The sequence below is a fragment of the Euprymna scolopes genome, chromosome 30 (genome assembly GCF_053919585.1).
Source record: "Euprymna scolopes isolate OS-2025 chromosome 30, ASM5391958v1, whole genome shotgun sequence".
NCBI classification, from domain to species: Eukaryota; Metazoa; Mollusca; class Cephalopoda; order Sepiida; family Sepiolidae; genus Euprymna; species Euprymna scolopes.
This window is the reverse complement of record NC_136511.1, coordinates 39,551,028-39,574,175: the sequence shown is the minus strand read 5'-3', so window position 1 is coordinate 39,574,175 and position 23,148 is coordinate 39,551,028. Positions and strand designations below refer to the sequence as shown.

Genomic DNA, 23,148 nt, shown 5'->3' with positions numbered 1-23,148 from the left:
GATTTAAAAATATATAGAGATAGTTACCTTTTAATTTTTCTTTTTTGAAATCAGGAACTGTGTTTAAAGTAGTCATTTAGATGTTTGCTATAGCTTTTTATTTTATTGAATGATGAATTTTAAAAGGGCGACGCTCGTGCAATAAATTGTTTCCGTTAGCGTATTTTTGATTTAAAGACGCTACAGTTTATATATATATAGAGAGAATATTACTATTACAAGTTTTTAAGGGGAGATAATTGTCATGTGTTCTTGACTTTATTTATTATTTGTTTTACGGGTCTAAGGGAGGTAATTGGTCTAACTTAATTTATTAAAAAAAAGAAAGAAAAAAATATAATAATAATTGTAATCTATTTTTACTAATAAGTAATTTTTAATGATTTAAGGTGGTTTATATTTATTAAATTTAAACCAACGTTTATGACTACATGTCAGAAGCTCCTGTCTTGAATTTAATAGTTTGGTTGTACTTTTTATAGCTTCATATTTTAAAATTTTTAGGGTCTCTTTTGTACATAGTGCACAAAATTTATCTCCTGGTTTATATGATTTGCAAGTCTCAATTATTTGCCATTTTAAGTTGAAAGAAATATTGCTGTTTTTTAGTTGCCAAATATAGTTGGATAGAGTAGTTTTGTTTGATAGAGAGTTATTTTTAAAAGAATGTTTGTGTGTTGAAATTCTATGTTTTATTAGGCCAGATGTGGAACCAATATATATTACCTCTTGATTGTTGTGATTATTTTCCGTTAGGTCTATTGTTGGATTATTATGTGGTGGGTTGATTAGTAATTGATCGGTAGATTGATTTAAGTTGGTGTTATTATTTAATCTGGTAGTTGAGTTATGGCTGTTAATAGGTTCTTGTAGATTTGGAGTTTTTGATACTGTGCAGCTATAGATAACATTTTTAATTTTACATGAGCCTTGTAGGGGACATTTATTTTTTCTTCTACAGTTACAGTCCGATGTATTTTGTATAGTTGTATTTTGTAGTTTATTAATTTTCTTATTATTAGAGCTAATTATTTTCTGATGAAGGTTAGGCATAGTAGAGTAAGAGACTTTAATTGTGTTCTTATTGAAAATTTTATTATATCTATGGGGGGCTTTAAAGTTCTTATCTAATATTTTTAAAAATTCTCTGGCTATGTTTGTTTCTAGGTTTTTGGAATATGGGGGGTTGAACCATAGGATCTCCTTGTGTCTATTCTTACGTTTACGGGTTTTAGTTTGCTGTTTATTTATATTATTATCTAATATTTGTAGTTTGGTTTTATCTTTTTTTGTCTCTTGGTTATTTTTGTTAACTTGTATACGGGAAGACATTGCCATATTATATGTTATTACGCTCTTAATAGGTTTATTTTTAATGCAGTTTATGTTTCTATCATTTTCATTTATGAATTTAATTTGTGAATTATATCCAGAGTTTTTAAGGGCTTCATTATAGTATTTTTCATTTTTGGTAAATATTGATTTAGTAGAAGACAGTCTAGAAATTCTTAAAGCGATATTGGGAACTATTGATTTTAATATTGATTTAGGGTGGTTTGATTGATTGTGGACATATAGAAGTGATTGGTTAGGTTTATGATATGGTTCAAAGGTAGAATTTTCAAGATTTAAGGTTATGTCTAAGAAATTAACAATTTTTTTATTAGGGTCGATTTTTATACTAAGTCCATAATTTTTAAATAATTTATGTAGAGCTTTAATTGCTTTTTCATAATTTTTATTAGTAGAATTCGTTATGAAAAGTGCATCATCTCTATATAGCCCTCCTTCAAGTTTGAATTGTTTATGGAGTATACAATGTATTTCATTTAAAAGGAAAAGGCCAACTAGATCAGTGACCTGAGTCGAGTCCGTCGATCCCATTAAAATGTTGAAGTGGTTAGGGGTATTTTTCCTGGTCCAATATTTATTATCAAATGTTATTAAAGACTGTCTAGCTATAAGTATTAGTTTAATTTTCAAAAATACGCTAACGGAAACAATTTATTGCACGAGCGTCGCCCTTTTAAAATTCATCATTCAATAAAATAAAAAGCTATAGCAAACATCTAAATGACTACTTTAAACACAGTTCCTGATTTCAAAAAAGAAAAATTAAAAGGTAACTATCTCTATATATTTTTAAATCAAATTTATTATGTAAATTCAATAATATATATTTTTCTCTACTTATTTCTATCTCTAACCCATATTAATTTTCTTATAAATTTTAAATCCAAACCTTTTATTTCAATTTTTTCAGATTCATCTGCCTTACTTTTAATGCTAGGTTTATTTATGGTGTCTTTTAAATTCAATAAAAACCCTCCTAAATTTGCTGATGAGGAGACCTTGCTTACCAAAAAACTATATATAATTGTTCTACATAACTTCATGTATACCACAATAAAAAGCACGGATTTCCGAAACGATCGTACAGATAATTGATTTTGTTGTTGTTCCTTCTTATGAAACTGATTTTTAATTTAATTAAAATTTGATTTTTAAATTTTAAAAATTTTTAAAATTTTAAATTATAAATCACATTACTTAATATATATATGTATATATATATATATATATATATATATTTTTTTATAAAGTAATAGGGTTTGTGTGTTTCTGTCTGTGTGTACAGCTCTCCATCATCAACGAAATATATAGGAGGTAAGAGGGTAGATCTCTCCTGGTAGAGAAACATTAGAACCCATTTTAGGATGTTTCTGTTATAGGAGACATAAGAATCTATGCCTAATTTCTTTATATACTAGTCTACAAACCACCCCCATATCGAATGACTTATGCTCATTTGCATATCACATTATATTAAATCTCTTTAACTAATTACCTCGACCTTATTACATATTGGAAATATTCTAATCATTTCAACTGTACTATTTACAAAATCTATTTAACATTTAATTATTTAATATATTTTCATTTAATTTTATATTCGATTTATTTCACTTTACGTATATTATCAAAACAATTCATTGGCGAGCAAAGCTTTATGTTTTGGGATTGTATTGAAAATGTAATGGAAATTTCAATTTCGTTCCGTTTTAATCTTTTATATTTTACTTGCCAATATAATTGAAAGAATACAATTCAACTATCGTAATTTTATATAAATAAACAAAAACAAATATTTTAAAATAAAACTTTATTAAAAAATAAATAATTTTATTTTTAAATGAAAAAAATCAATTTAGTAAAATAATTGTATTAAACACCCCCAGCCTTGTCAGCAAACCTGTAAACCTATAAAAGTTAACATTTCGAATGTAAACAGTGATTTTTCGATTTTGTTAGCGCTTGCCGCAATTAAACACAATTAAAACGGAACTAACTTTATTTCCATTCTATTTTTTAAACAACCCCCAAAACATAACGCTCTCTTCCAGTTATAGCCAATTTTTTTTTAATTAAATAAAACAGGTCAAAATAAACAGATAAGCGCATTTTCTTTTACATTTTTCTTACAACCATTGTCATTTAACCAACTGCAGGATATCGTTACTTTTGTGGGGTTGTTTTGAAAATGGCACGGAGATTATAATTTCGTTCCAATTTAATCTTTCTGGTCGAGCCTATTTCGAAAGCCTGTTTATCATAGATTTGAACTACAAATAATTTATTACATTTTGATTATTACTATCTTAAGACTTAAAGCTTATATTTATTTCATTTTTCTATTTATATATTGAATTAGTTATTTCCAGTCTTATTTAAACTTAGTGCTTTCTTTAAACCGGATGAACCTTTTATAAAAATATGAGTTTAACGTAAAGAACACGAACAAGGTTTTATTCAACTGAATTTCTTCCAGTTTACTAACAAAATATATAAATTTAAAAGAGATATAAATAATAAAATAAAAAGGTTATGTAATTTAAAAGAAATACACGTACTCACAAAAGCAGAACTTTTTTTTACACATTTTTTTCTTTAAAACCATAACAATGAGACTAACAATTACCTAGATCTTAGTAATTATGTGTTTTAATAGAACTGTTTTAATTGTACTGTTTACTTAGTTAACCTAAGTTGGTATTACATTTATTTTACATTTACTTTTTTTTTTAATTATTACTTTTAGACTGTGACGTTTACACCCGGAAGTAATGAGTCACACGTAGGTCGCTTTTATTCATTCCTTTTGGTCAAGATCAAAGTGTAGTATCTGTTCCGGCAGATACTGCAAGCTATGACTAGCTATAACTAGCAAAGACCAGATGTGGGGGCAACCCCACATGCCTGACCATTAACCAGCTCCCATTTCCCACCTCTTGGGAGCTTGTCCCCTTTTTCCCTTCCCCCTCCCTTCACTCCTCACATTAAAAATCGGCCTTGTGCCTAATTTGCTCGGTGGGGGAGCAAATAAATACCATCTGTTCCGGCAGATGCTGCACTTAAGATAATTTGTACCAGTCAATGGAGGGGAAACCCTCTATACTGGGACAATTATTATATTTGGTAACCAGAGTGCCCCCTTTTTGCCTACTTTTAGGGGAGCTGGTTTTTACCTCACATTAAAAACGGCCTTGTGCCTAATTTGCTCAGTGGGGGAGCAAATAAATACCATCTGTTCTTCAGATGCTGCACTTCATTTTCTTGTTCTCTTTCGGTGGAGGAGAAATCCTTCACGACTGAGACAATTTTTATTTTTGTACCTTTTCTCCACGTTAAAAAACGACCCTGGTGTCTAACTCTGTCCCGTGGGGAGGCATAGTAAATAGGTACAATATAATTGTTTATAATTGTACTATTCAGAAATATTATTTATAGTTCGTCCATTTCAGTTAGTATACATTTCCTTTACGCTTAATTAATTTACAATCATTAATATCGTTAAACAATTCCGTTTAAAACCGAAATTATGCCACCCAAACGAAGTAGAAACGAAAGTGAGGAAGAAAGAATGGAAAGATTGGAAGCTAATAGACTAAGAGTTGCTGCAATTCGCTCCAATGAAAACAATTCAGATAGAGAAAGACGTCTAGAACTTAACAGGATACGTCAAAGAGAAAGGAGAGCAAGACTGTCAGATTTGGAAAGAGAAACCCAACGTGAAGCTGACAGAACTAGACATGCTGTAAGGCGGTTAAATTCATCACAAGATGAAATTCAAGAAAGGCAAAGATATGCACTGGAAAGAGAAGCAATATTACGATCGAATGAATTATATGAGGTAAGTAGACGTACACAAGGTGAGTTGAGAGTGGCTCAACGACATCAGAATGAATTGGAAACCCAACGAAGCTTTCGCCTATACCAAGGGCAACAACGAGAGGCTGCATGGAGAGAGAGTATGACTTTGCCCCAGCAATTGACAGAAAACGAGGCAGCTAGACAACGAATGACTGCTTTGAGACACCATGAAATAGAACACTGCAATAGAAAAGGATTGCTCTACAACAAAAATGACTCTCTCACTACAGCTGATATAGGAAAAATGGACAAAGTATGTCAACATTGCTCAGCTGTAAAATTTAAAGGAGAAACCCCTGGTTGTTGTTGTTCTTCTGGCAAAGTTGTGCTTGATAGCTTTCCACCACTGCCTCAGTTGCTTCAAGATTTGCTCTCCGGCAATGGTCCCATCTCTAAAGATTTTCTGCAAAATCTACGCAGTTATAACAATTGTTTTGCAATGACATCATTTGGTCACAAAATTGCGGCAGTACATGGGTGGAATCCTTCTTTTAGAATTCGAGGCCAGGTTTGCCACCAGATTGGGAGTCTTTTACCACCTGAAGATGAAACAGCAAAGTTTATTCAAGTCTACTTCTTGGATAGTCTGGAAGAGGAACTACATAATCGGGGACGTGACAGTAGACTCAATACAGACATTCTCCAAAGTCTGACTGAATTTTTACATGAGAACAACAGCTTTATTTGTCAGCTGAAAACAACAAAGGAGAGGATTGAAGAAGAACACTTGGTAGAACATAAAGTTGTCATAAGGGAAGACCGAAGGCCGCAAGAAGAGCATCCACGGCGATTCAATGCTCCAACAACAACGTATGAGATTGGAATATTAATGGAGAATGAACCAACAGCTAACCGGGATATTGTCTTGCGTTTTAGAAATGATACATTAAAATGGATCTCCGAACTACATCCCCTCTACGATACTTTAATGTACCCGTTAATGTACCCCTATGGTTCTCCATCTTACAACATCTACATGAAGGCATCCAATGGGCGAAAAGTTACCCAACAGCAATTTTATTCGTACCATTTAATGACTCGGCCTGGAAACTATTTTCTCTGGTACCGAAGGCTATTTCAACAATGGCTGGTGGATGTGTACTGCAAGATTGAAACAGAACGTTTACAGTTCCTGAGGCGTGAGCAACAGACCCTGAGAGCTGACAATTATAGCAACTTGAGAGATTCAATTCTTAGGGAGGATGGGAATCCAGAACAGTTTGGTCAACGAGTTGTACTTCCGGCAACTTATACAGGAGGCCCTCGATACATGTTTGAGCGTCAAAGTGATGCCATGGCATATGTTCGGCGAATGGGCCGAGCCGACCTCTTCATCATGTTCACAACAAATCCAAAGTGGACAGAAATTACAGAAAATTGTCTTCAAGGGCAAGACCCTCAGGATCGTCCAGATATTGTTGCCAGGGTTTTCAGGCAGAAGCTAAAAAAGTTACTTGAATTTATTAAAAAGGGAGGATTTGGCAGGTTGAGGGCTTTCCTGTACAGTATTGAATATCAAAAAAGAGGACTGCCGCATGCACACATCCTCACCTGGCAGGCCCCAGAGGACAAACTTCTACCAGAAAAAATGGATCTCTGCATATCTGCAGAGATCCCTGACAAAGAGGAAGATCCTGATCTTCATGCTAAAGTGATGGCACATATGGTGCATGGACCTTGTGGACCATTTAATCCAAATTGTCCATGTATGATTGACAACAAATGTTCCAAAAAATACCCAAAAGAATTTCTTCAGTGTACCAAGCAAGGCCAAGACTCTTACCCCAAGTACAGGCGAAGAAAACCAGAAGATGGAGGCCAGACTGATACAATAAGGATGAAGAGAAATGGTCGGTATGTTAATCAAGAAATAACAAACCAGTGGATTGTTCCGTACAACAAGGTCCTCCTTCAGCAGTTCAACGCTCACATTAACGTAGAAATTTGCAGCTCGATCCAAAGCATCAAATATGTCCTCAAATACGTGAATAAAGGATGTGATCAAGCAGTGTTTGAACTACAAAGAACTGATGGAGCAGCTAACCAACAAGGCCAAGTACAAAGTCACATTGTGGATGAGATCCAGCAGTTCCAGAATGCAAGGTATGTCGGCAGTTCAGAGGCAGCCTGGAGGATATTGGAACATCCCATCCATGAACATTTCCCCCCAATTGTACAACTTTCTGTTCATCTTGAAAATGGGCAGCGTGTCATGTTCTCAGCTGATACTGCTCTGGAACGAGCCCAAGGTCCACCGCCTGCCACAACTTTGACAGCATTTTTTCAACTCTGCCATGAGGATGACTTTGCAAGGGGTCTCAAATACGTAGAAGTCCCTGAGTTTTACACTTGGAACAAATCGACAAAGAAATGGATGAGAAGAATGCGTGGGGTACAAGTTGAAGGTACTGAAAATGATGATGTATGGAAGGCACCATGCATTGGGAGAATCTACACGATTAGTCCAAAAGCAGGGGAGTGTTATTTCTTACGCCTGTTGCTCAATGAGGTTGCTGGTCCAACTTCATTTCAAAATTTGCGAGCATACAATGGTCAGGTGTTTGAAACATACAGAGCAGCGTGCCTTGCTCGAGGCCTTCTAGAAAATGACCATCACTTGCATCAAGCAGTAGGAGAGGCAAGTGCCACTCAATCACCTTCAAATTTGCGAAGCCTATTTGTGATAATTTTAACAGCCTGTGAGCCAAGAAATCCTCTTGAGATCTGGATGGCTTTTCGTGATGTAATATCTGAAGACATTCTTCACAGATACAGGCAAGAAGTTAACAATCCAGAAGCAGATTTTAATGAGGACATCTACAATAAAACTCTTTGTCTAATTGAAGAAAAAGTTCTCCTTATGTGCGGTCAACCATTGGCAAGCTATGGATTACCTGCACCAATGCAAGGGAGAGATGAAAGACTCGCGAGAAAGTATCAACGTGAAGTTACTTATAATCTTGAAGAACTTCCCTACAAGCAGAAAATATGCAAGAAAAACTGACCGATTCTCAAAGAGAAGTTTACAATTCATTCATGGCAATGTTGGAAGCACAAGGTGAAATGAACAAAAACATGATGTTTCTTGATGCTGCAGGTGGTACGGGCAAGACTTTTGTAATCAATTTGATCCTTGCAAAGATTAGATCCATGAGAAAGATTGTGCTTGCAACAGCATTCAGTGGCATTGCTGCTACTCTACTACAAGGTGGCCGCACTCTTCACAGCACTTTTAAAGTACCCTTGGATACTCATCGAATGGATCAGCCAGTTTGCAAAATTACTGGTAACTCAGCCTTGGCAAATGTAATTAGAGACACCTCTGCAATCATTGTAGACGAAGCCCCAATGACGCACAAGAGTGCTTATGAAGCAATTGACCGAACACTGCAAGACATCACAGGAAACAAGAATCCCATGGGTGGCATTCCAACCTTATTTTGCGGTGATTTCCGTCAAATCCTCCCAGTGGTTAAAAATGGCACAAGGGCTAACATTGTCAATGCAAGTTTGAAACAATCCTATCTCTGGAGGCACGTTATAGTGAAGAGACTGACTACTAATATGAGAGCCTATATCTCTGATAACACAGCTGCAGCAGACTTCTCAAAATTGCTTCTCCAAATCGGTAATGGTCAGTTTCCTATCACTTCTTCACCTGACACAATTAAGATTCCAACTGCGCTTGGTAAATGTGTCGGTAATCAGAAGCAACTGAAAGACAAAGTGTACCCAGACCTGCAAAACAATGGAAAATCACCGGATTGGCTTGCTGAGAGGGCTATTATTTCGCCATTAAACAGCAATGTGAATCATTTGAACAATTCAATAATGGATGAATTTCCAGGAGACACAAAGCAATACAAGTCAGTTGATTCAGCTACTAATGAATATGAAGCTGTTCACTACCCTGTGGAGTTTTTAAACTCTTTGGAGATATCTGGAATGCCTCCACACATTTTAAATCTCAAAATTGGATCGCCAATCATGATTCTTCGATCCTTGGAACCGCCAAAAATAACAAACGGAACCAGATGTGTTATCACCAGATTGCACACCAATGTACTTGAGGCCACCATTTCCTGTGGTCCCTACAAAGGCGAAACCGTTCTACTGCCAAGGATCCCCTTAGTTCCATCGGACTCAGTACTTCCATTTAAATTCCGGAGACTCCAATTTCCTGTGAAGGTGTGTTTTGCAATGAGCATAAACAAAAGTCAAGGTCAGACATTTAACACCATTGGCGTAGACTTGACATCAGACTGCTTCAGTCACGGTATGTTCTACGTCTCCATCAGCCGGACAGGAAGTTCAGAAAAACTCTACATTCTGGCTCCAAATCAAAGCAGCAGAAATGTAGTTTACCCTGAGGCTCTTTAGTGAAAAGTTCGAGAAATGGATATGAGGAAAAACTGACATGATCTGATTGTGGTAAGTTTTTAGTATTGAATGTGCAAGATAAAATTTAAGCAAGAGTTGAAAATGACTTCAATGAAAAATTTACTATGTAACATCAAGTAACCTTCCTTTTTGATGAAAATGTTTTGTGAAGTTCCTGATTGAATTTCAGTCACTACAAGAGGTAGTTAAAATGTTAATCACCTTATGCAATCGTTGCTCTTACAACATCAACTTACTGGAAAGGTGCCCACAGATTTTGGTACCCGAGTGCGCAACAAAGCTCCGTGCAAAGCACGGGTATCTTTGCTAGTATATATATATTATAGTAGCTGTATTTACCTGCCGTTGCTCGAGAATCTTTACTTTCCTTTTTCTTTTAAAATTGTATAAATATTTCTGAATTTGATTTAAAAAAATTTTTTGTGCTCTTAAACTTATAAATAAAAAGCTTACAACGTTTCTGAATTTTTGAGATGAGGATTGGTTATTTGTATTATTATTCATTGGACTGCTGCTCTCATCAAAGAGGAACAGTGGGAAGTAAGACAACTGAAAGAAGCAGCACATATGCTGGGGAATAACCAACTGCTAAGTAGACCCAGTATCGAATTCAATATGATATGGGAACCATTGATTATAAACAATAGATAAGATATACAAGTAATAAGTAAAAACATTAATACATACAAGAAATACGTATAGAGATATACATTAATATATAGTAATGATTAGGAATAAATGGTGATATTTACAACTAGAAATAAAAATGGGTTAAAGGCTCCGAAAATTCGTACTAGAATTGTCCGCAAGGACCCGTGGCGCAGTGGTTAGAGTACTGGGAAAAATCAATTGTAAAAGTGATATTCTCCTGGAGGTTGACGGTTCAATCCTCAGTGTGGGAGACCGAAATATACATTTGCGAATTACTTAGGACTTCTATCCAGTCATGGTTGACGGAACAAGAGCACGCTACCCCCGTGAAGTAAATAAAGAGTTCCGCTCGAAATTCAGTCCAAATTCCTGAGTTCGACAAGATACACCTGTAGAATATTGGAGGTTATATCGACTGAAATGTTGTGAAAATGACATTCAAGATGAGAACAGTAGTATCCGATTAATAATAATACAAAAAGCTTATAAATAATAAATTTAATTAATGTATTTGTTATATGACTTCTTGTGATCATCATATCGTGTTATGAATCCAATGATTCTATTCTTGGCATTGGTTTCCCCAATGTTTTTCTAGTCAGAATTCTTTCTAGAAAGACATTGGATATTAATGAGAGGGACCACGTGAAGGTTGCCAACATCCTTAATTAAAAGTGATTTTTTTTTGTGGAACGAACTGGATTCAAACTTGGAACATCTGGGTTGTCAGTCCATGTCATTAACCACTTGATTATCATCACCTAATGAATAAAAAATGGATGATAATAATTGTTGTGAAGAAAATTCAAAATGGTAACCGGAAAAGCAACTTGGCAAAAAAAAAAAAAACAAAAAAAACTGCAGAATAAAGAGAATCACTTGAAAAATAGTGTTGAACTCTCAATTTAGTTTCATTTTATTTTTCATTTCAGTAAATATTTAACTGTACGAGAAGAATGATTTTTTATTTCCACATATAGAACACTTTTGTCCTCTTACAGAACATTAAAACCAAGATATGCTGCTATTAAACCTTATATCTAGAATCCTTATTCCAATTTTGATGAAAATCTATTATATGATTATAATTTTTTGAATTTTTAAAATGAGGATTAGTTATTCATATTATTTGGATTCTTCGGACTACTGATCCTAATCTTGAGTGCCATTTTCAAAATGTTTTGACTGATGTAACTTTGACCTTCTTCAGGTGTATCTTGTCAAACTCTCGAATGTTTCTGTTTAATTCGGGAATCTGGACAGAAATAAAGGGTTCCATTCGAAATTTCATCCAAATTCCTGAGTTCATTAAGATGCACCTGAAGAAGGTTGGAGGTTACAACAACTGAAACGTTAAAATGACACTCAAGACGATAACAGTAATCCAAAATATCCACATAATACAAATATGATTTTAATTCTAGAAAATGTCTAAAATTAAGATTTTAGAGCAGAAATTCTAAAGCACTCTGCTCATTCAACTATGACTCTGGTGCCGATTGAATGATGGGAAAATTCCAAAGGATATTTTTTTATGTGAGCTTGCAATCATCTCCAGACCAGAAAAAATACCTGTCCTACATTACAAGGATGTTTACAAGTGAGACATGAAGATGCGTGGCATCGACCTACCAGGCTGAGAGTTGTGTTCAGATGATTAATCGAAATCGGGAATCAAAAATATCGGAACTTTTTGAGGTATCTGAATCGGAAAAATTTTGCCAAATTTTCGTCAAAAAACGATTCTTTTGTTTTTATTTGTTAGTTTTTGTAAGCAACTTTATTTTCCATGCCTCATATTAATGATGAAATGGTAAATATTTATTGATTGTAAACTATTGGGAGAAATTTAAGAAGAATTGGAATCTGCAATTGTATTGGAATCGGGGAAAAAATATTGGAATTGTCCAATCGCTAATAAATAGAGATGTGAATCATATTTGATGCTCAAAACTATAAATGTAATTTCAATGACAATATCAGCAGAATGGATATGCAAATGTTTTTTTTTACATGGAGGTCACCACTTATCAAGGCCCAGAAGCCACTCGGGGATAAGGGTTATTGCGTGTACAGTAATCAGTGGGATAGTATCGTAGTAATCATTAGTATTGGAGTTTTGATAAAGTGTCTTACTTAAGGGGGCGGTTCATCAGGAATTTGTTTATGTTGGACTTGAAGATATCCAAGTTATAGTCAGGTGGGAAACAGGCAAACGGAAGAGAGTTCCACAGGCGTGCACTTCTAAGAAAGAATGTTTTAGAGATTTCCTCTTTTTACCAATATTAGTTATTATTAGTAGTCATGTTTTCTTTTTTGTTTGTGTCTTATTAGATGCCAACAGCTGGTCCAACCTTCGAGATATGCATTTGAGGAGATGCCATGCCATCCGTTTAGAAGATCTGAATCGGTTCATCCCAATGTTAACATCTCTGGTGTCTCTCCACCTGGAGTTTATGCTGAGGGAACCTCCGAAAGGCTGTGCTAGGTAAGTTTGTTTAGTTATCTATGTTATAGGATGTATTTCTAGAGATTTCCAGTTATATTTGAATTCACAATGCCATTTTTTTTTTTTTAAATTACATTTTCACCCCAAACAAAGCAAATTGCCACTTTGGTGTAGGGGGCTACTATCAGGGGCAACAACTACTGGGGTACTATGTAGGGATTTGGGCAGCAAGATGTCGGTTCACGTTACACTTGAACTTCTGCACGTCAGTACTGTTGGGGAAGCAGGGACCTGGAATGGAATTCCAGAGTCTAGCGGTTCTGGGGAAGAAACTATTGGAGTAAAAAGATCTTTTACATCTAGGGATCTCTACAGTGTGGGGGTGGGATTTAGCAGCCTGTCGGGTTTGTCGAGGGTGCTCATGTCGTGGGGGCACAAGTGATTGCAGTTCGTCAGAGTATTCACCACTAAAATACTTGTAGAAAAGGCAGAGGGATGCAACATTTCGTCGATGGGACAGAGGCTGAAGCTTAGATGCCAGTTCAGGGCCTATCAGGTTTGCGACTCTCTTTTGAACCTTGTCAAGGAGCGAGAGACTAGTAGCAGATGCACCAGCCCAGATGTGACAACAATACTCCATACATGGGCGAATGGTTGCCTTATAGAGGTACAGGATACTTTCGGGTGTTAGTAGTTTTCTAGCACGGTAGAGAAAGCCCACCTTTCTTACAGCGGCCCTGGCAATATGATTGGGCGTCATTACCATGTTTTTTTTATTTGATCAAAAGTCTTCTGTTATGCGTGTCCTTTCAAATACAAAAACATGAATCCCTGCGAGATTCTCAATAGAGCTATAATTTGCCATATAACCCATAGAGATATAAATCATTCCACATACAAAATGTTAGCTAAATCAAACAATAGGAAGTGAGTCAGAGCCGTTACTTATTGAACGCACCTTGTAGTGAACTCATTTTAGGTTTGAATTTTTGTTTGCAGATTTTTAAATTTTAGGTAGACAACTATTATATGAGCGATGTTCCCAAAGTAATGCCTCCTATTTTTATTCCACTCGAATGGATCAAAAGAGAGTGCAAATCATATTGTTATGATGACTGACCTCATACATTCATGACCTGAAAAGTACATCTCTCTGTTGGAGATATTGACAGTGTGAGATTCTAAGAAAGCATCCTCCTATCATAGACATGTGTGAGAAGCAGAGATGTGTCATTTAATTCCTCCATGCAGAAAAAATTGGATTGATCAACATTTACCAGCACTTGCTGAATGTTTACTAAGCTGAAGCAGTTGATGCCAGCACAGTTAAGAGATGGGTTTGTCGATTTCAGAGTGGCAACATAGATGTGAGAATGACAAAGCACACTCCGAACTTTTATGACTGAGGCATCGTTCATCGCTGGGAAAAGTGGTGGTGACTGTAGAAAAATAAATTCTGGAGCACAAAAGATTGCTCATTTAAATGATACCACTTCCGTCTTTGTAGCTGTTCAATGTTTTAGTTTTTTTTTAAGTTAAAAGTAGGAGGCTGTACTTTTGGAATGATCTTTGTATTCTTTAATTTCAAATGAGTTATCGTCCTTCAGCATTTGTATTTTTCAATGATTATTTACAAATATTTTCATATTAGCCCTTATCTGGTGTTTTGATGTAAATTGTGGCTGAGTTTAATATTATATTTCAAATCATATCACACAGCAATAACAAATAAAAATTGACTAGTAAGAACCAATGTTTAGTTTGTCAACTTAAATTCTCTGTAGGTCTGACTTTGAAAAGCCAACAAGCTAACTTTAAATTGTTTTGTTTGGTTTGCTTGTTTCCTTGCAGAGTTGGTCTTAGTGCTGGGACTGGTCTTGGGGTTTCTTCGGCCCTTGTACAGAACAACGGTGCAGATACTCACAATCAGCCAAATGCCGCTGCAGCAGCGGCGGCAGCTGCTGCAAATAACCATGGGCCAGCAGTGCCTCCTGCCCCACCTGCTGCTGCTGCTGCCCCTCCGCCGCCACCCCCTTACCCTCCTCCACCGCAACCACCTCCTCCTGCCGCAGGACCTGGACCTCAACACCACAACCAACCTGCACAGGCACCACCACCACCGCCGCCGCCAGAACAACTACAAGAGCCACCACCACCACCACCACCACCACCATCTCCTCCTCCTCCCTCGCCACCTCCACCCACTCCTCCAGTGAATCCACTTCCTGCAAATCCAGAAGAGGAAGACCCATCTGCTAGAACTGTTCCTGTAGAGCCCAGTAATCATCGAGGGTTTGCTGCAAATGACCAACTTCCTGAAAATCTTAGACATGGCACCGATGCCTTAAAATCCTCCGATAGCGACAACAGTCTCGGAATTGTAGATGTGTCTTCTGAAGAGGAGGATGGAGAGGATATGAACTTTGTACCAAATTTCTTTAGAGAATGTGGCTTGAATCCAGAAGGGTCCGAACAACCAGGACCATCAGGAATCCAAAATCACTGTCCCAGTTTTTCATTGCCTTCAGGTCAATCAGGTGCAGGTGAGTTCAGCTTCATTTCTTTTTTTTTCTTTTTATTTCTTTTTTTTCTTTTCTTTTTCTTTTTTCTCTTTTATTTCTTTTTTTCTTTTATTTCTTTTTTTCCTTTTATTTTTCTCTTTTTCTTTTTCATTTCTTGGTACTAGTGCACTTACTGATCCGTGCTGAAATAATAACGTTATTATTTAAAAAGCCATTCTTAACATGTGGAGGGGAGGATGTTTTGTACCTATTCTATACTTTAACCATACAATTGAATAAAAAAACATATCATAATTAAACTTTGAAATATGATTTAAAAAATAGAGCAGATCAGCAAGTGCACTGGCACCTTTTTGTTTTTTTCTTTTTCTTATTTTTCTTTTTGTTTTTTTTCTTTTTCTTATTTTTCCTTTTGTTTTTTTTTCCTTTTATTTTTTTCCTTTTATTTTTCTTATTTTTTTCCTTTTCTTTTTCTTTTTTCCTTTTCTTTTTTCTTTTTGTTTTTTCTTTTTTCTCTTTTTCCTTTTCTGTTTTCCTTTTTCTTGTTTCTCTTTTTTCTCTTTATTAATATCTTTTTTCTCTTTCCTTTTTATTTTCTTTTGTTTCTCTTTTTCTTTTGTCTCTTTTAAAAATTTTCTCTTTTCTTTTTTTTTTTATCTTTTATCCTTTTCGCCTTTTTCCTTTTTTTAGAGCCATTTATCTTCTAGATAAGAGGTTCTGTGCACAATTATACAAGGACACATTTATCTAGATATTATGGTAGTACCTGTTAAGATCCCAACTATAGGTTAAATAGAAACTGACTTGAAAAAAAAAATATATTCTATTAAAAAAAATTTCTTCAAAATCATTAGATTTGGCATTAAATAACATGAAAAGGGTTGGTATGCCATAAAACAAAATCAACCAATCAGATTGGAGAGCTGATAAGAAATTTGTACTTAAGCTGTATTGAACAGTTGTGAAATATAAACTTGATTATTGAACTTTCATGTATGGTACAACAACACCCTTGTACCTGAAGCAGTTGAAAATTATTCATCACCAGAGACTGAGATTCACATTGGCTCTAATTAAACATGTCTCCAGTGGAGAGCTTATATATTGAAATGAATGTAGTTCCATATCAAAAGGGTCTGGTATGCCTGAGCTGATCAGCGTCGAAGTGCTCCTGCTGATCTACAAAGTAGTCCAAAAGGCATATACAACACGATCCTGGATATGACATTAAACTATATCTGATGGTGAGGCCCCAACTTGCGGGATTCGAGAAGTATGGAGCCACCCTTTAATTGCCATTGCTCCCAGGTCCACTGTGACCCGGAGTGGTAGTACCTGTTAGGGTCCCAACTATGGGTTAAATAGAATCCGACTTGAAAAAAAATATATATTCAGCATACAGTATCAAAAGGTTTGGTTTGTCTGGGCTGGTCAGTGTGGAAGTGCTCCTGCTGGTCTACAAATTAGTCCAAAAGGCATATGCAATATGATACCCTCTGCCAACCAAGCTCCTGTCCCATATGTTCTTGTTGCGAAACCATTTTAAACAGAATGAGATGGTGCGAAAATGGAATATTTGGCACCTTAAAACCGATCCCCCAAAGCCAACTACTTCTAATGCAGGGTCGGGGACCACTTGCAAACTCTAAATTCCCAAGAAACTCCAATGAATATACCTTTACATCTAAGAAGAGTAAAATTAGCACTTTAATGTATGACAAGTTGTCATTACATGTCCGTAAGTTTGATACATAATATAGAATTCTGTTTGATAGAAAAAAAAATCAATCTCACTATGTCTTTTAGTTACTAACTGCAATTGGACTCAATAATTTCCGAAATTCCACCCTGGAAATTAAAGCATCTTGCATCTATGATTTGACAACATCAAAAAAATAAAACCAACCCATTATATTTCAGGTTGAATTTGAAAATATAAAATACTGTCATCCCAACTATCCATACATCTACATAGCTGGATCTGAAGAACGAGTCATATGCTTTCGTAAATAAAACAAAAATGCAAACTAGTTAACAATAGATCAATTTTCAGTGCGGAAGTTTTAAGAAACATAGAATATTATAGTGCTGACTAATTCTACATCTTTTCCGACTCCGTATCAATGTTCACAGCATTGCAGAACAAACATACAGATAACCCCTTAACCACAAAAATCTTAAACAATATCACCTCCATAACAGTGGTTCCCAACCTTTCAAATATGCCAACCCATTTTAGATCAAACAATGAGGAAGCGGCCCCAATCCTTAAAATATGTTATATATTCATTTTTTTTTATAACAAACTGCCATACATTGCGATTAGTGAATTGTAAATTATTTATTTGTGAAATAATTATACATTCTGTAAATTCATGATTCATTTCAAATTTATCCATTAAAAATTTCAAAGATGTTATAAAAATTAATTACAAATTAGTTCAAAATTATTCAAGCACGCAAATTTCCACTGTTATGTAAAGTATGTTTATAAATTGATCATAATGAGATGGTTTGTATTGCAGTTTTTTTTTGTTAGCAATTCTGTCCTAGGCTATCATATTAGCATATAGATTATTCAAACACACACATCTCCGCTGTTATGTAAAGTATGTTTATAAATTGACCTTAATGAGATGGTTTGTATTGCAGTTTTTTTTGTTAGCAATTCTGTTCTGGGCTATGTTGTCGATATGATACACCTGAAGTTGTTTTTCATATTTAATTGATTTTGTTATTTGTTTTTAAAGATGAGAAGTTGGTAGAATGCTCCTTTGCATAAGTTATTGGGAACAGCAATAAATTCCTTATTGCGACTTCTGATATTATATTTATAAGTCAATCAAAATAAATGTAGAGACAACGTCTGTTTGTTGCAAATCGTAGATATTATGATCTAGGGAGTACCCCCCCCCCACTCTTTCATAACAAAAGCCTTTTACGGACATACAAAAACGCGCGCGCCACTTTTGCTTTTTATATATGTACTAGGGGGGGGGTACCCGGCGTTGCCCTGGTGTTTGGAGGTGTGTGTGGTTTTAGGTAAATCAAAACTCCGGGGAAGGGGGGGGGAGTAAAATAAAAAAAAACTTTTGGTAGGTAAGTATGAGGATCGAACCCGAACCCTTGAGGCTAAGTTGGAAATTAAAGTGTGAAAAAAAAAACGTGCAACGTTAACCATTGGGCCACCGCGAATAGTAAAGGAAGCACGTTTGAATTTATTTAAGTATTAAAAACAGACTTAACTTGGCCGCAATAAAAGTTAACTCTGCTGCTTCTATTTGACCTCAAGGTCAAATAGAAGTCACGCAGTTAACTTTTGCTACAGGGCAGCGTTTGGGTTTGTTTACCCAACTTTGACTGGTTTTTTCCCCAAGATGTTGGTGAGGGGAAAAAACCAGCTGCCCATTGTCCAGATTGAATAGCAACTGTCTGATATAAGAAGCTTGGCTCCACATTGATCAAAGCTGATTGCTTCTGGACGTTTCCCGTTGCGATTGCCGGGAAAACACCTTAGCTCTAAATTAGGTTCGGTATTATACAAAAAAGCTGAATGAACACAAGACGGGCTGAAATAGCAATAATTTTGTAAAAATCGACGTAAATAAATCTATATGCTACACGCGTTCCCAAATCCTAGATATTATTATATAGGGGCTATATAAACAGTTCTAAGCGATAGTAACGACCCCGGTAGCGTCGGCGAGAGAAGCCTTTGCGAGACATACATAAAATGGTCACACACATTTTGCCTTTTATATATATATATATATAGATAGATTCATATTCAGCTCCAAATCAATTAACGACCCTTTGGCATGGGTGTCATGATTCTATTTCGGGTCACAATCCACAGGTTGGGAACCACTGATCTATAATAAGAATCAGTAAAATGAAATTGTTGGATACCATGTCATATCAACATTCATGAAAATGAAAAAAAAAGAATAGAATCGGTGAACATAATGTCTTCCAATTCTAAGATTCCATATATTGATCTTTGAGCTTCTATAAACATGATAATCAAAGAAAAATGGTAAGAAATTTTGGGATTAATGCCAAAGTAATAATTTGAATAAGGTTTGACCAACTGTTGATGAGTGGCCATTATGCTACAGAAACATAAAAAGATAAAGGTCGTAGCAGATTCTGCTTAGGATGTAGATATATTGCGAACATCTATATCTATTATATAAAAGGCAAACTGTGTGTGCACATTTTATGTATGCCTTGCAACGGCTTTTTTCGACGCGCTTCTCGGATCGGGGGGTTACTATGTCTTAGAACTGTTTATGTACTCCCTAGGTCATAATATGTACGATTTGCGAACGCGCGTCGCGACTAGATTTATTTTGATTGGCTTTTATAAAAATTGCGCTACTTTGCTGTGTCGTCTGTTTGTTCAGCTTTTTAGTATAAAAAAAGGGAAACTAAATTTTAATGATATGTGTTCTCGGCTTTTGTGCCGGAACATCCAGAAAGCAAATCAGCTTTTGATCAAACTGTCATATCAGACAATTGCTTTTGTTTGGACACCCCCATTTTTTATGGGGAGCTGGTTTTCAATCCAATATCTTGGGGAAACAAAACCAAAACAAACTTAACTGTGGAATTGATGTTTAACCTAATTTATTTTTTAGTTAAGTCATCATGCTTTTTTTTTTTTTTTTTTTTTTTACTTTTGCCTCAAACATTCAGGTTAGAGCCTACCTCCCTCCCCCAAACTTTTTTTCAAACACCCGGGAACCGCCGAACTGTTCATACTGTTTTCTTTTTTTGTTTTCCCGATTTTTAAAAAAAAGTTTTAACATTGTTTTTTTTTATTATAATATTTAAACAGGGTTATTACTTCCCTTTGTTTTGATTTAACCCCCCCCCTCCCCCCAAAAAACACACACACCTCTAAACACCCAGGCAACGCCAGGTACCCCCACTAGTTTATTAGGAGAAGAGTCTCCAATGTGTATATCATATCAAGAATCCTATACACATATGTTAATAGATTATCATCATTTTCAACAAAGCTGAAGGAGGTAGCATAACTTGAAAAATCTAAAAGACCTGTTAAAGACACAAATCAAATCAAAACCTTAAGATTTCATCATCAACAAAGTTAAATTCTTCAAAAGAATTTAATTTCAATTTTTTTCAAAAACAATATAAAATTATTATCTTGCATCTAGGATTCCATTTGATGACTTTATTCAGCGTTAAATAACCCATAGACGATTAATATGCCATTAACCAAATCAAATCTTTCAACGTGGCCATACCATGAAAGTCTACTCTTCTGCACACATATCCCTATATTGGTTAGATTTAATCTTCCTCTGGGGTCATCAGATCTAAGCCTATCTTAAAGACTCACATTACACATCCATCATATAATTCCTTCCATGCAACGCATGTCCTCAGTGACTGCTTCCATATATTGTCACACTGCATGCACATGCCTGGTAAACTTGATTGAGAGTGCTAATTCTCTGCTGGTTAATAATAGCAGAAGTTTCCTTAACTAGCTGTTGTCCTGAGTATGATTTTAAAAGATATCCAGTTGTGAAGCCCCATTGTTCCCAGATGCTACCAGATCAGGCTGTCTGAAGATACTGGCTTCCTAAAAAATGCACTAACCATTGATATTTTTTTTTCTTTCCCTTTGCCAAACTCAATCATGTTCTGCAAAGTCAAAAACAAAAACAATAGTTTTCTTTCTACAAAACCAGATCAAACTCTATGAATTTGAAGATATAAAGAATATGAAGCATGAAGACTTTTGTAAAATTACTAGATTTGGAATTAAATGACCTGAAGATGGTTCTGAGTTTTGGAGGTGATTGTTTGTATTGTTTTGATTGGACTATTGTTCTCATCTTGAGTGTTATTTGTGCAACGTTTAAGTCAGTGTAGTCTTCGACCTTCATCAGGCATACTGGTCGCCATCATCTCCTTTCTTTTCTAAGATGGTGACCAGCATGCCTGATGAAGGCTGGAGACTACATCAACCGAAATATTTCACAAATAACACTCAAGATGAGAACAATAGTCCAGTCAAAACAAGTAATACAAACCTTAAAACGGTTCGATATGCAGTAAGTTTGTTAGTAGTAATTGAAAGTTTGAAGTGTCAACTTAAATGCTATTTAGACCCAACTTTTAAAATTTTCTGTAATGAAGTACGTTATTATATTGCCAATAACATGATACAACAATAACAAATGAAACTTTGACTAGTCAGAATCAAAGTCTTGATTTGTCAGATTAATTGCTATTTGAATCTGACTTTGAAAATCTGACAACTGTATATGTTAAAAAAATATTTGATTCTTTTCTTTTTTTTTTTTTTAAGCAATCAACACTGACAAAGGAAGAGATACACAACGCACAAGTAAAGTTGAGTTTGATGATAACGCAAATCCTTCAAAAACAGATTCCCCGAAGACGTTAAGTCCTGCAGAACGACACCGAACTCTCTCCACTGCTGGCAGTGGTGCACTTTCAGTCCAACCATCAACGTCAACGAGTGATACAAAAAAATCTTCCATAGTGTCTGTGACTGCTGCTTCATCTGCTGCTGCTGCTGCTGCCAGTGGTAATACAACAGCTGCCTCTCCTCAGAGCAGCTGTCAGGATATGGCTGAAGAACGGAGACAAAGCGAACAGAACGAAGACATAAAATCTAATAAAAATGTCACTAATATGGCACGTAAAAATCAAACCAGCCATTTTGGCCAACGTACGGCTACTTCATTGGCGTCTTCGTCCGAATCAAGTAAAATTCTTTTTGAAACCTCAGGAGACAATAGCACAAATAATAATAAGAATACAGCTTGTGATGCTGATAGTGGTTCAGCATCTTGTTTTCCTTCCTCGACTGACGATAGCCAGTCTTGTCCCTCCTTTGTTGAAGGTAATGCAGCCTCCTCTGAGCCGTCACCTTCTACATCATCAGAAAAACCTCACCCTACCTGTGATAGTCATTCCGATGATTCTGGGGTCGATTTGGGATCTCTTTCTAATGGATCATCTGATAGCATTGTAAACGGATCTGGCAGTAGGAATAGAGATAATAAGAGCTCTTCTTTGGACTTTTCTTCCTCGGAGCGTGATCCTCATGTCAGCGCTTGTTCAAACGATGTTGTCAATGACCCCTCGTTACCGTCATCGTTGTCCTCATCATCATCATCATCATCTTCGTCATCCTCATCCAAAGGGAAGTGCCTTCGAAGTGGATGGAGAAAGAACATCAAGTCAACTCCAAAGTCCAAGAAAAGCTGTGATTTCTCTTCTTCGTCATCCAGTTCATCTGTGACTCCTACATTTTCCACACCCAGTCGCGACCTCCCAACAGATGCAGAGGTTGGTGAGCCAAAGAAAGTGAACCAGTCGTGCCAGGCGGTTAGTGAGGAGATCCGAGAAACAACACGAAAGGCCAAAGAAAACGAGGAAGCTGGCAATGCAAATGGTGAGACAAGCTCCAGGTCGACATCTTCTGGTCAAGCTGGCAGCGGTGCATCAACTGGAGCAGCAGGAGATGCATCAACATCTTCTGTTGCGGCTTCATCTGTGTCAACTGCCAGCATTGTGGGTTACCGGTCTGCAGCATCGACAAGATCTGGCCCCAGGAATAACAACTCTCGAAAAGCAATGAAACGAAAATTGAACACCTGTGATCAAGCAACTAGCACAAGTGATCCAGTTCATGAGGAGGACCACGTTCAGGTACACAACACATTGTTCAAATAATTTTTTTTGTTTCTGTAAATAACTGTTGAGATGAGTATGGTGTTTTTGTCAGTTTATGCAGACAGCTAGTTTAAATGAAAAAGACGTGCAACTTTACTATATTGTGTCTTCGAAATAATGCATTTCAAAGAAAAACATTATTGCATACTTACGTGTCATGCCGAAATTAGT

At 35.9% G+C, this 23,148-nt stretch overlaps 1 protein-coding gene across 1 annotated transcript in view; it reads left to right on the top strand.

Moving 5' to 3' along the window:
- LOC145254757 (uncharacterized) overlaps positions 1-23,148 on the top strand; it is an 89,470-nt gene that overhangs the window by 29,603 nt on the left and 36,719 nt on the right. Inside the window, exons 7-9 of the mRNA XM_080113507.1 lie at positions 12,598-12,751; positions 14,564-15,255; positions 21,581-22,953. Coding sequence (XP_079969633.1) covers positions 12,598-12,751; positions 14,564-15,255; positions 21,581-22,953 — 2,219 coding nt within the window. The remainder of the gene's footprint in view (positions 1-12,597; positions 12,752-14,563; positions 15,256-21,580; positions 22,954-23,148) is intronic.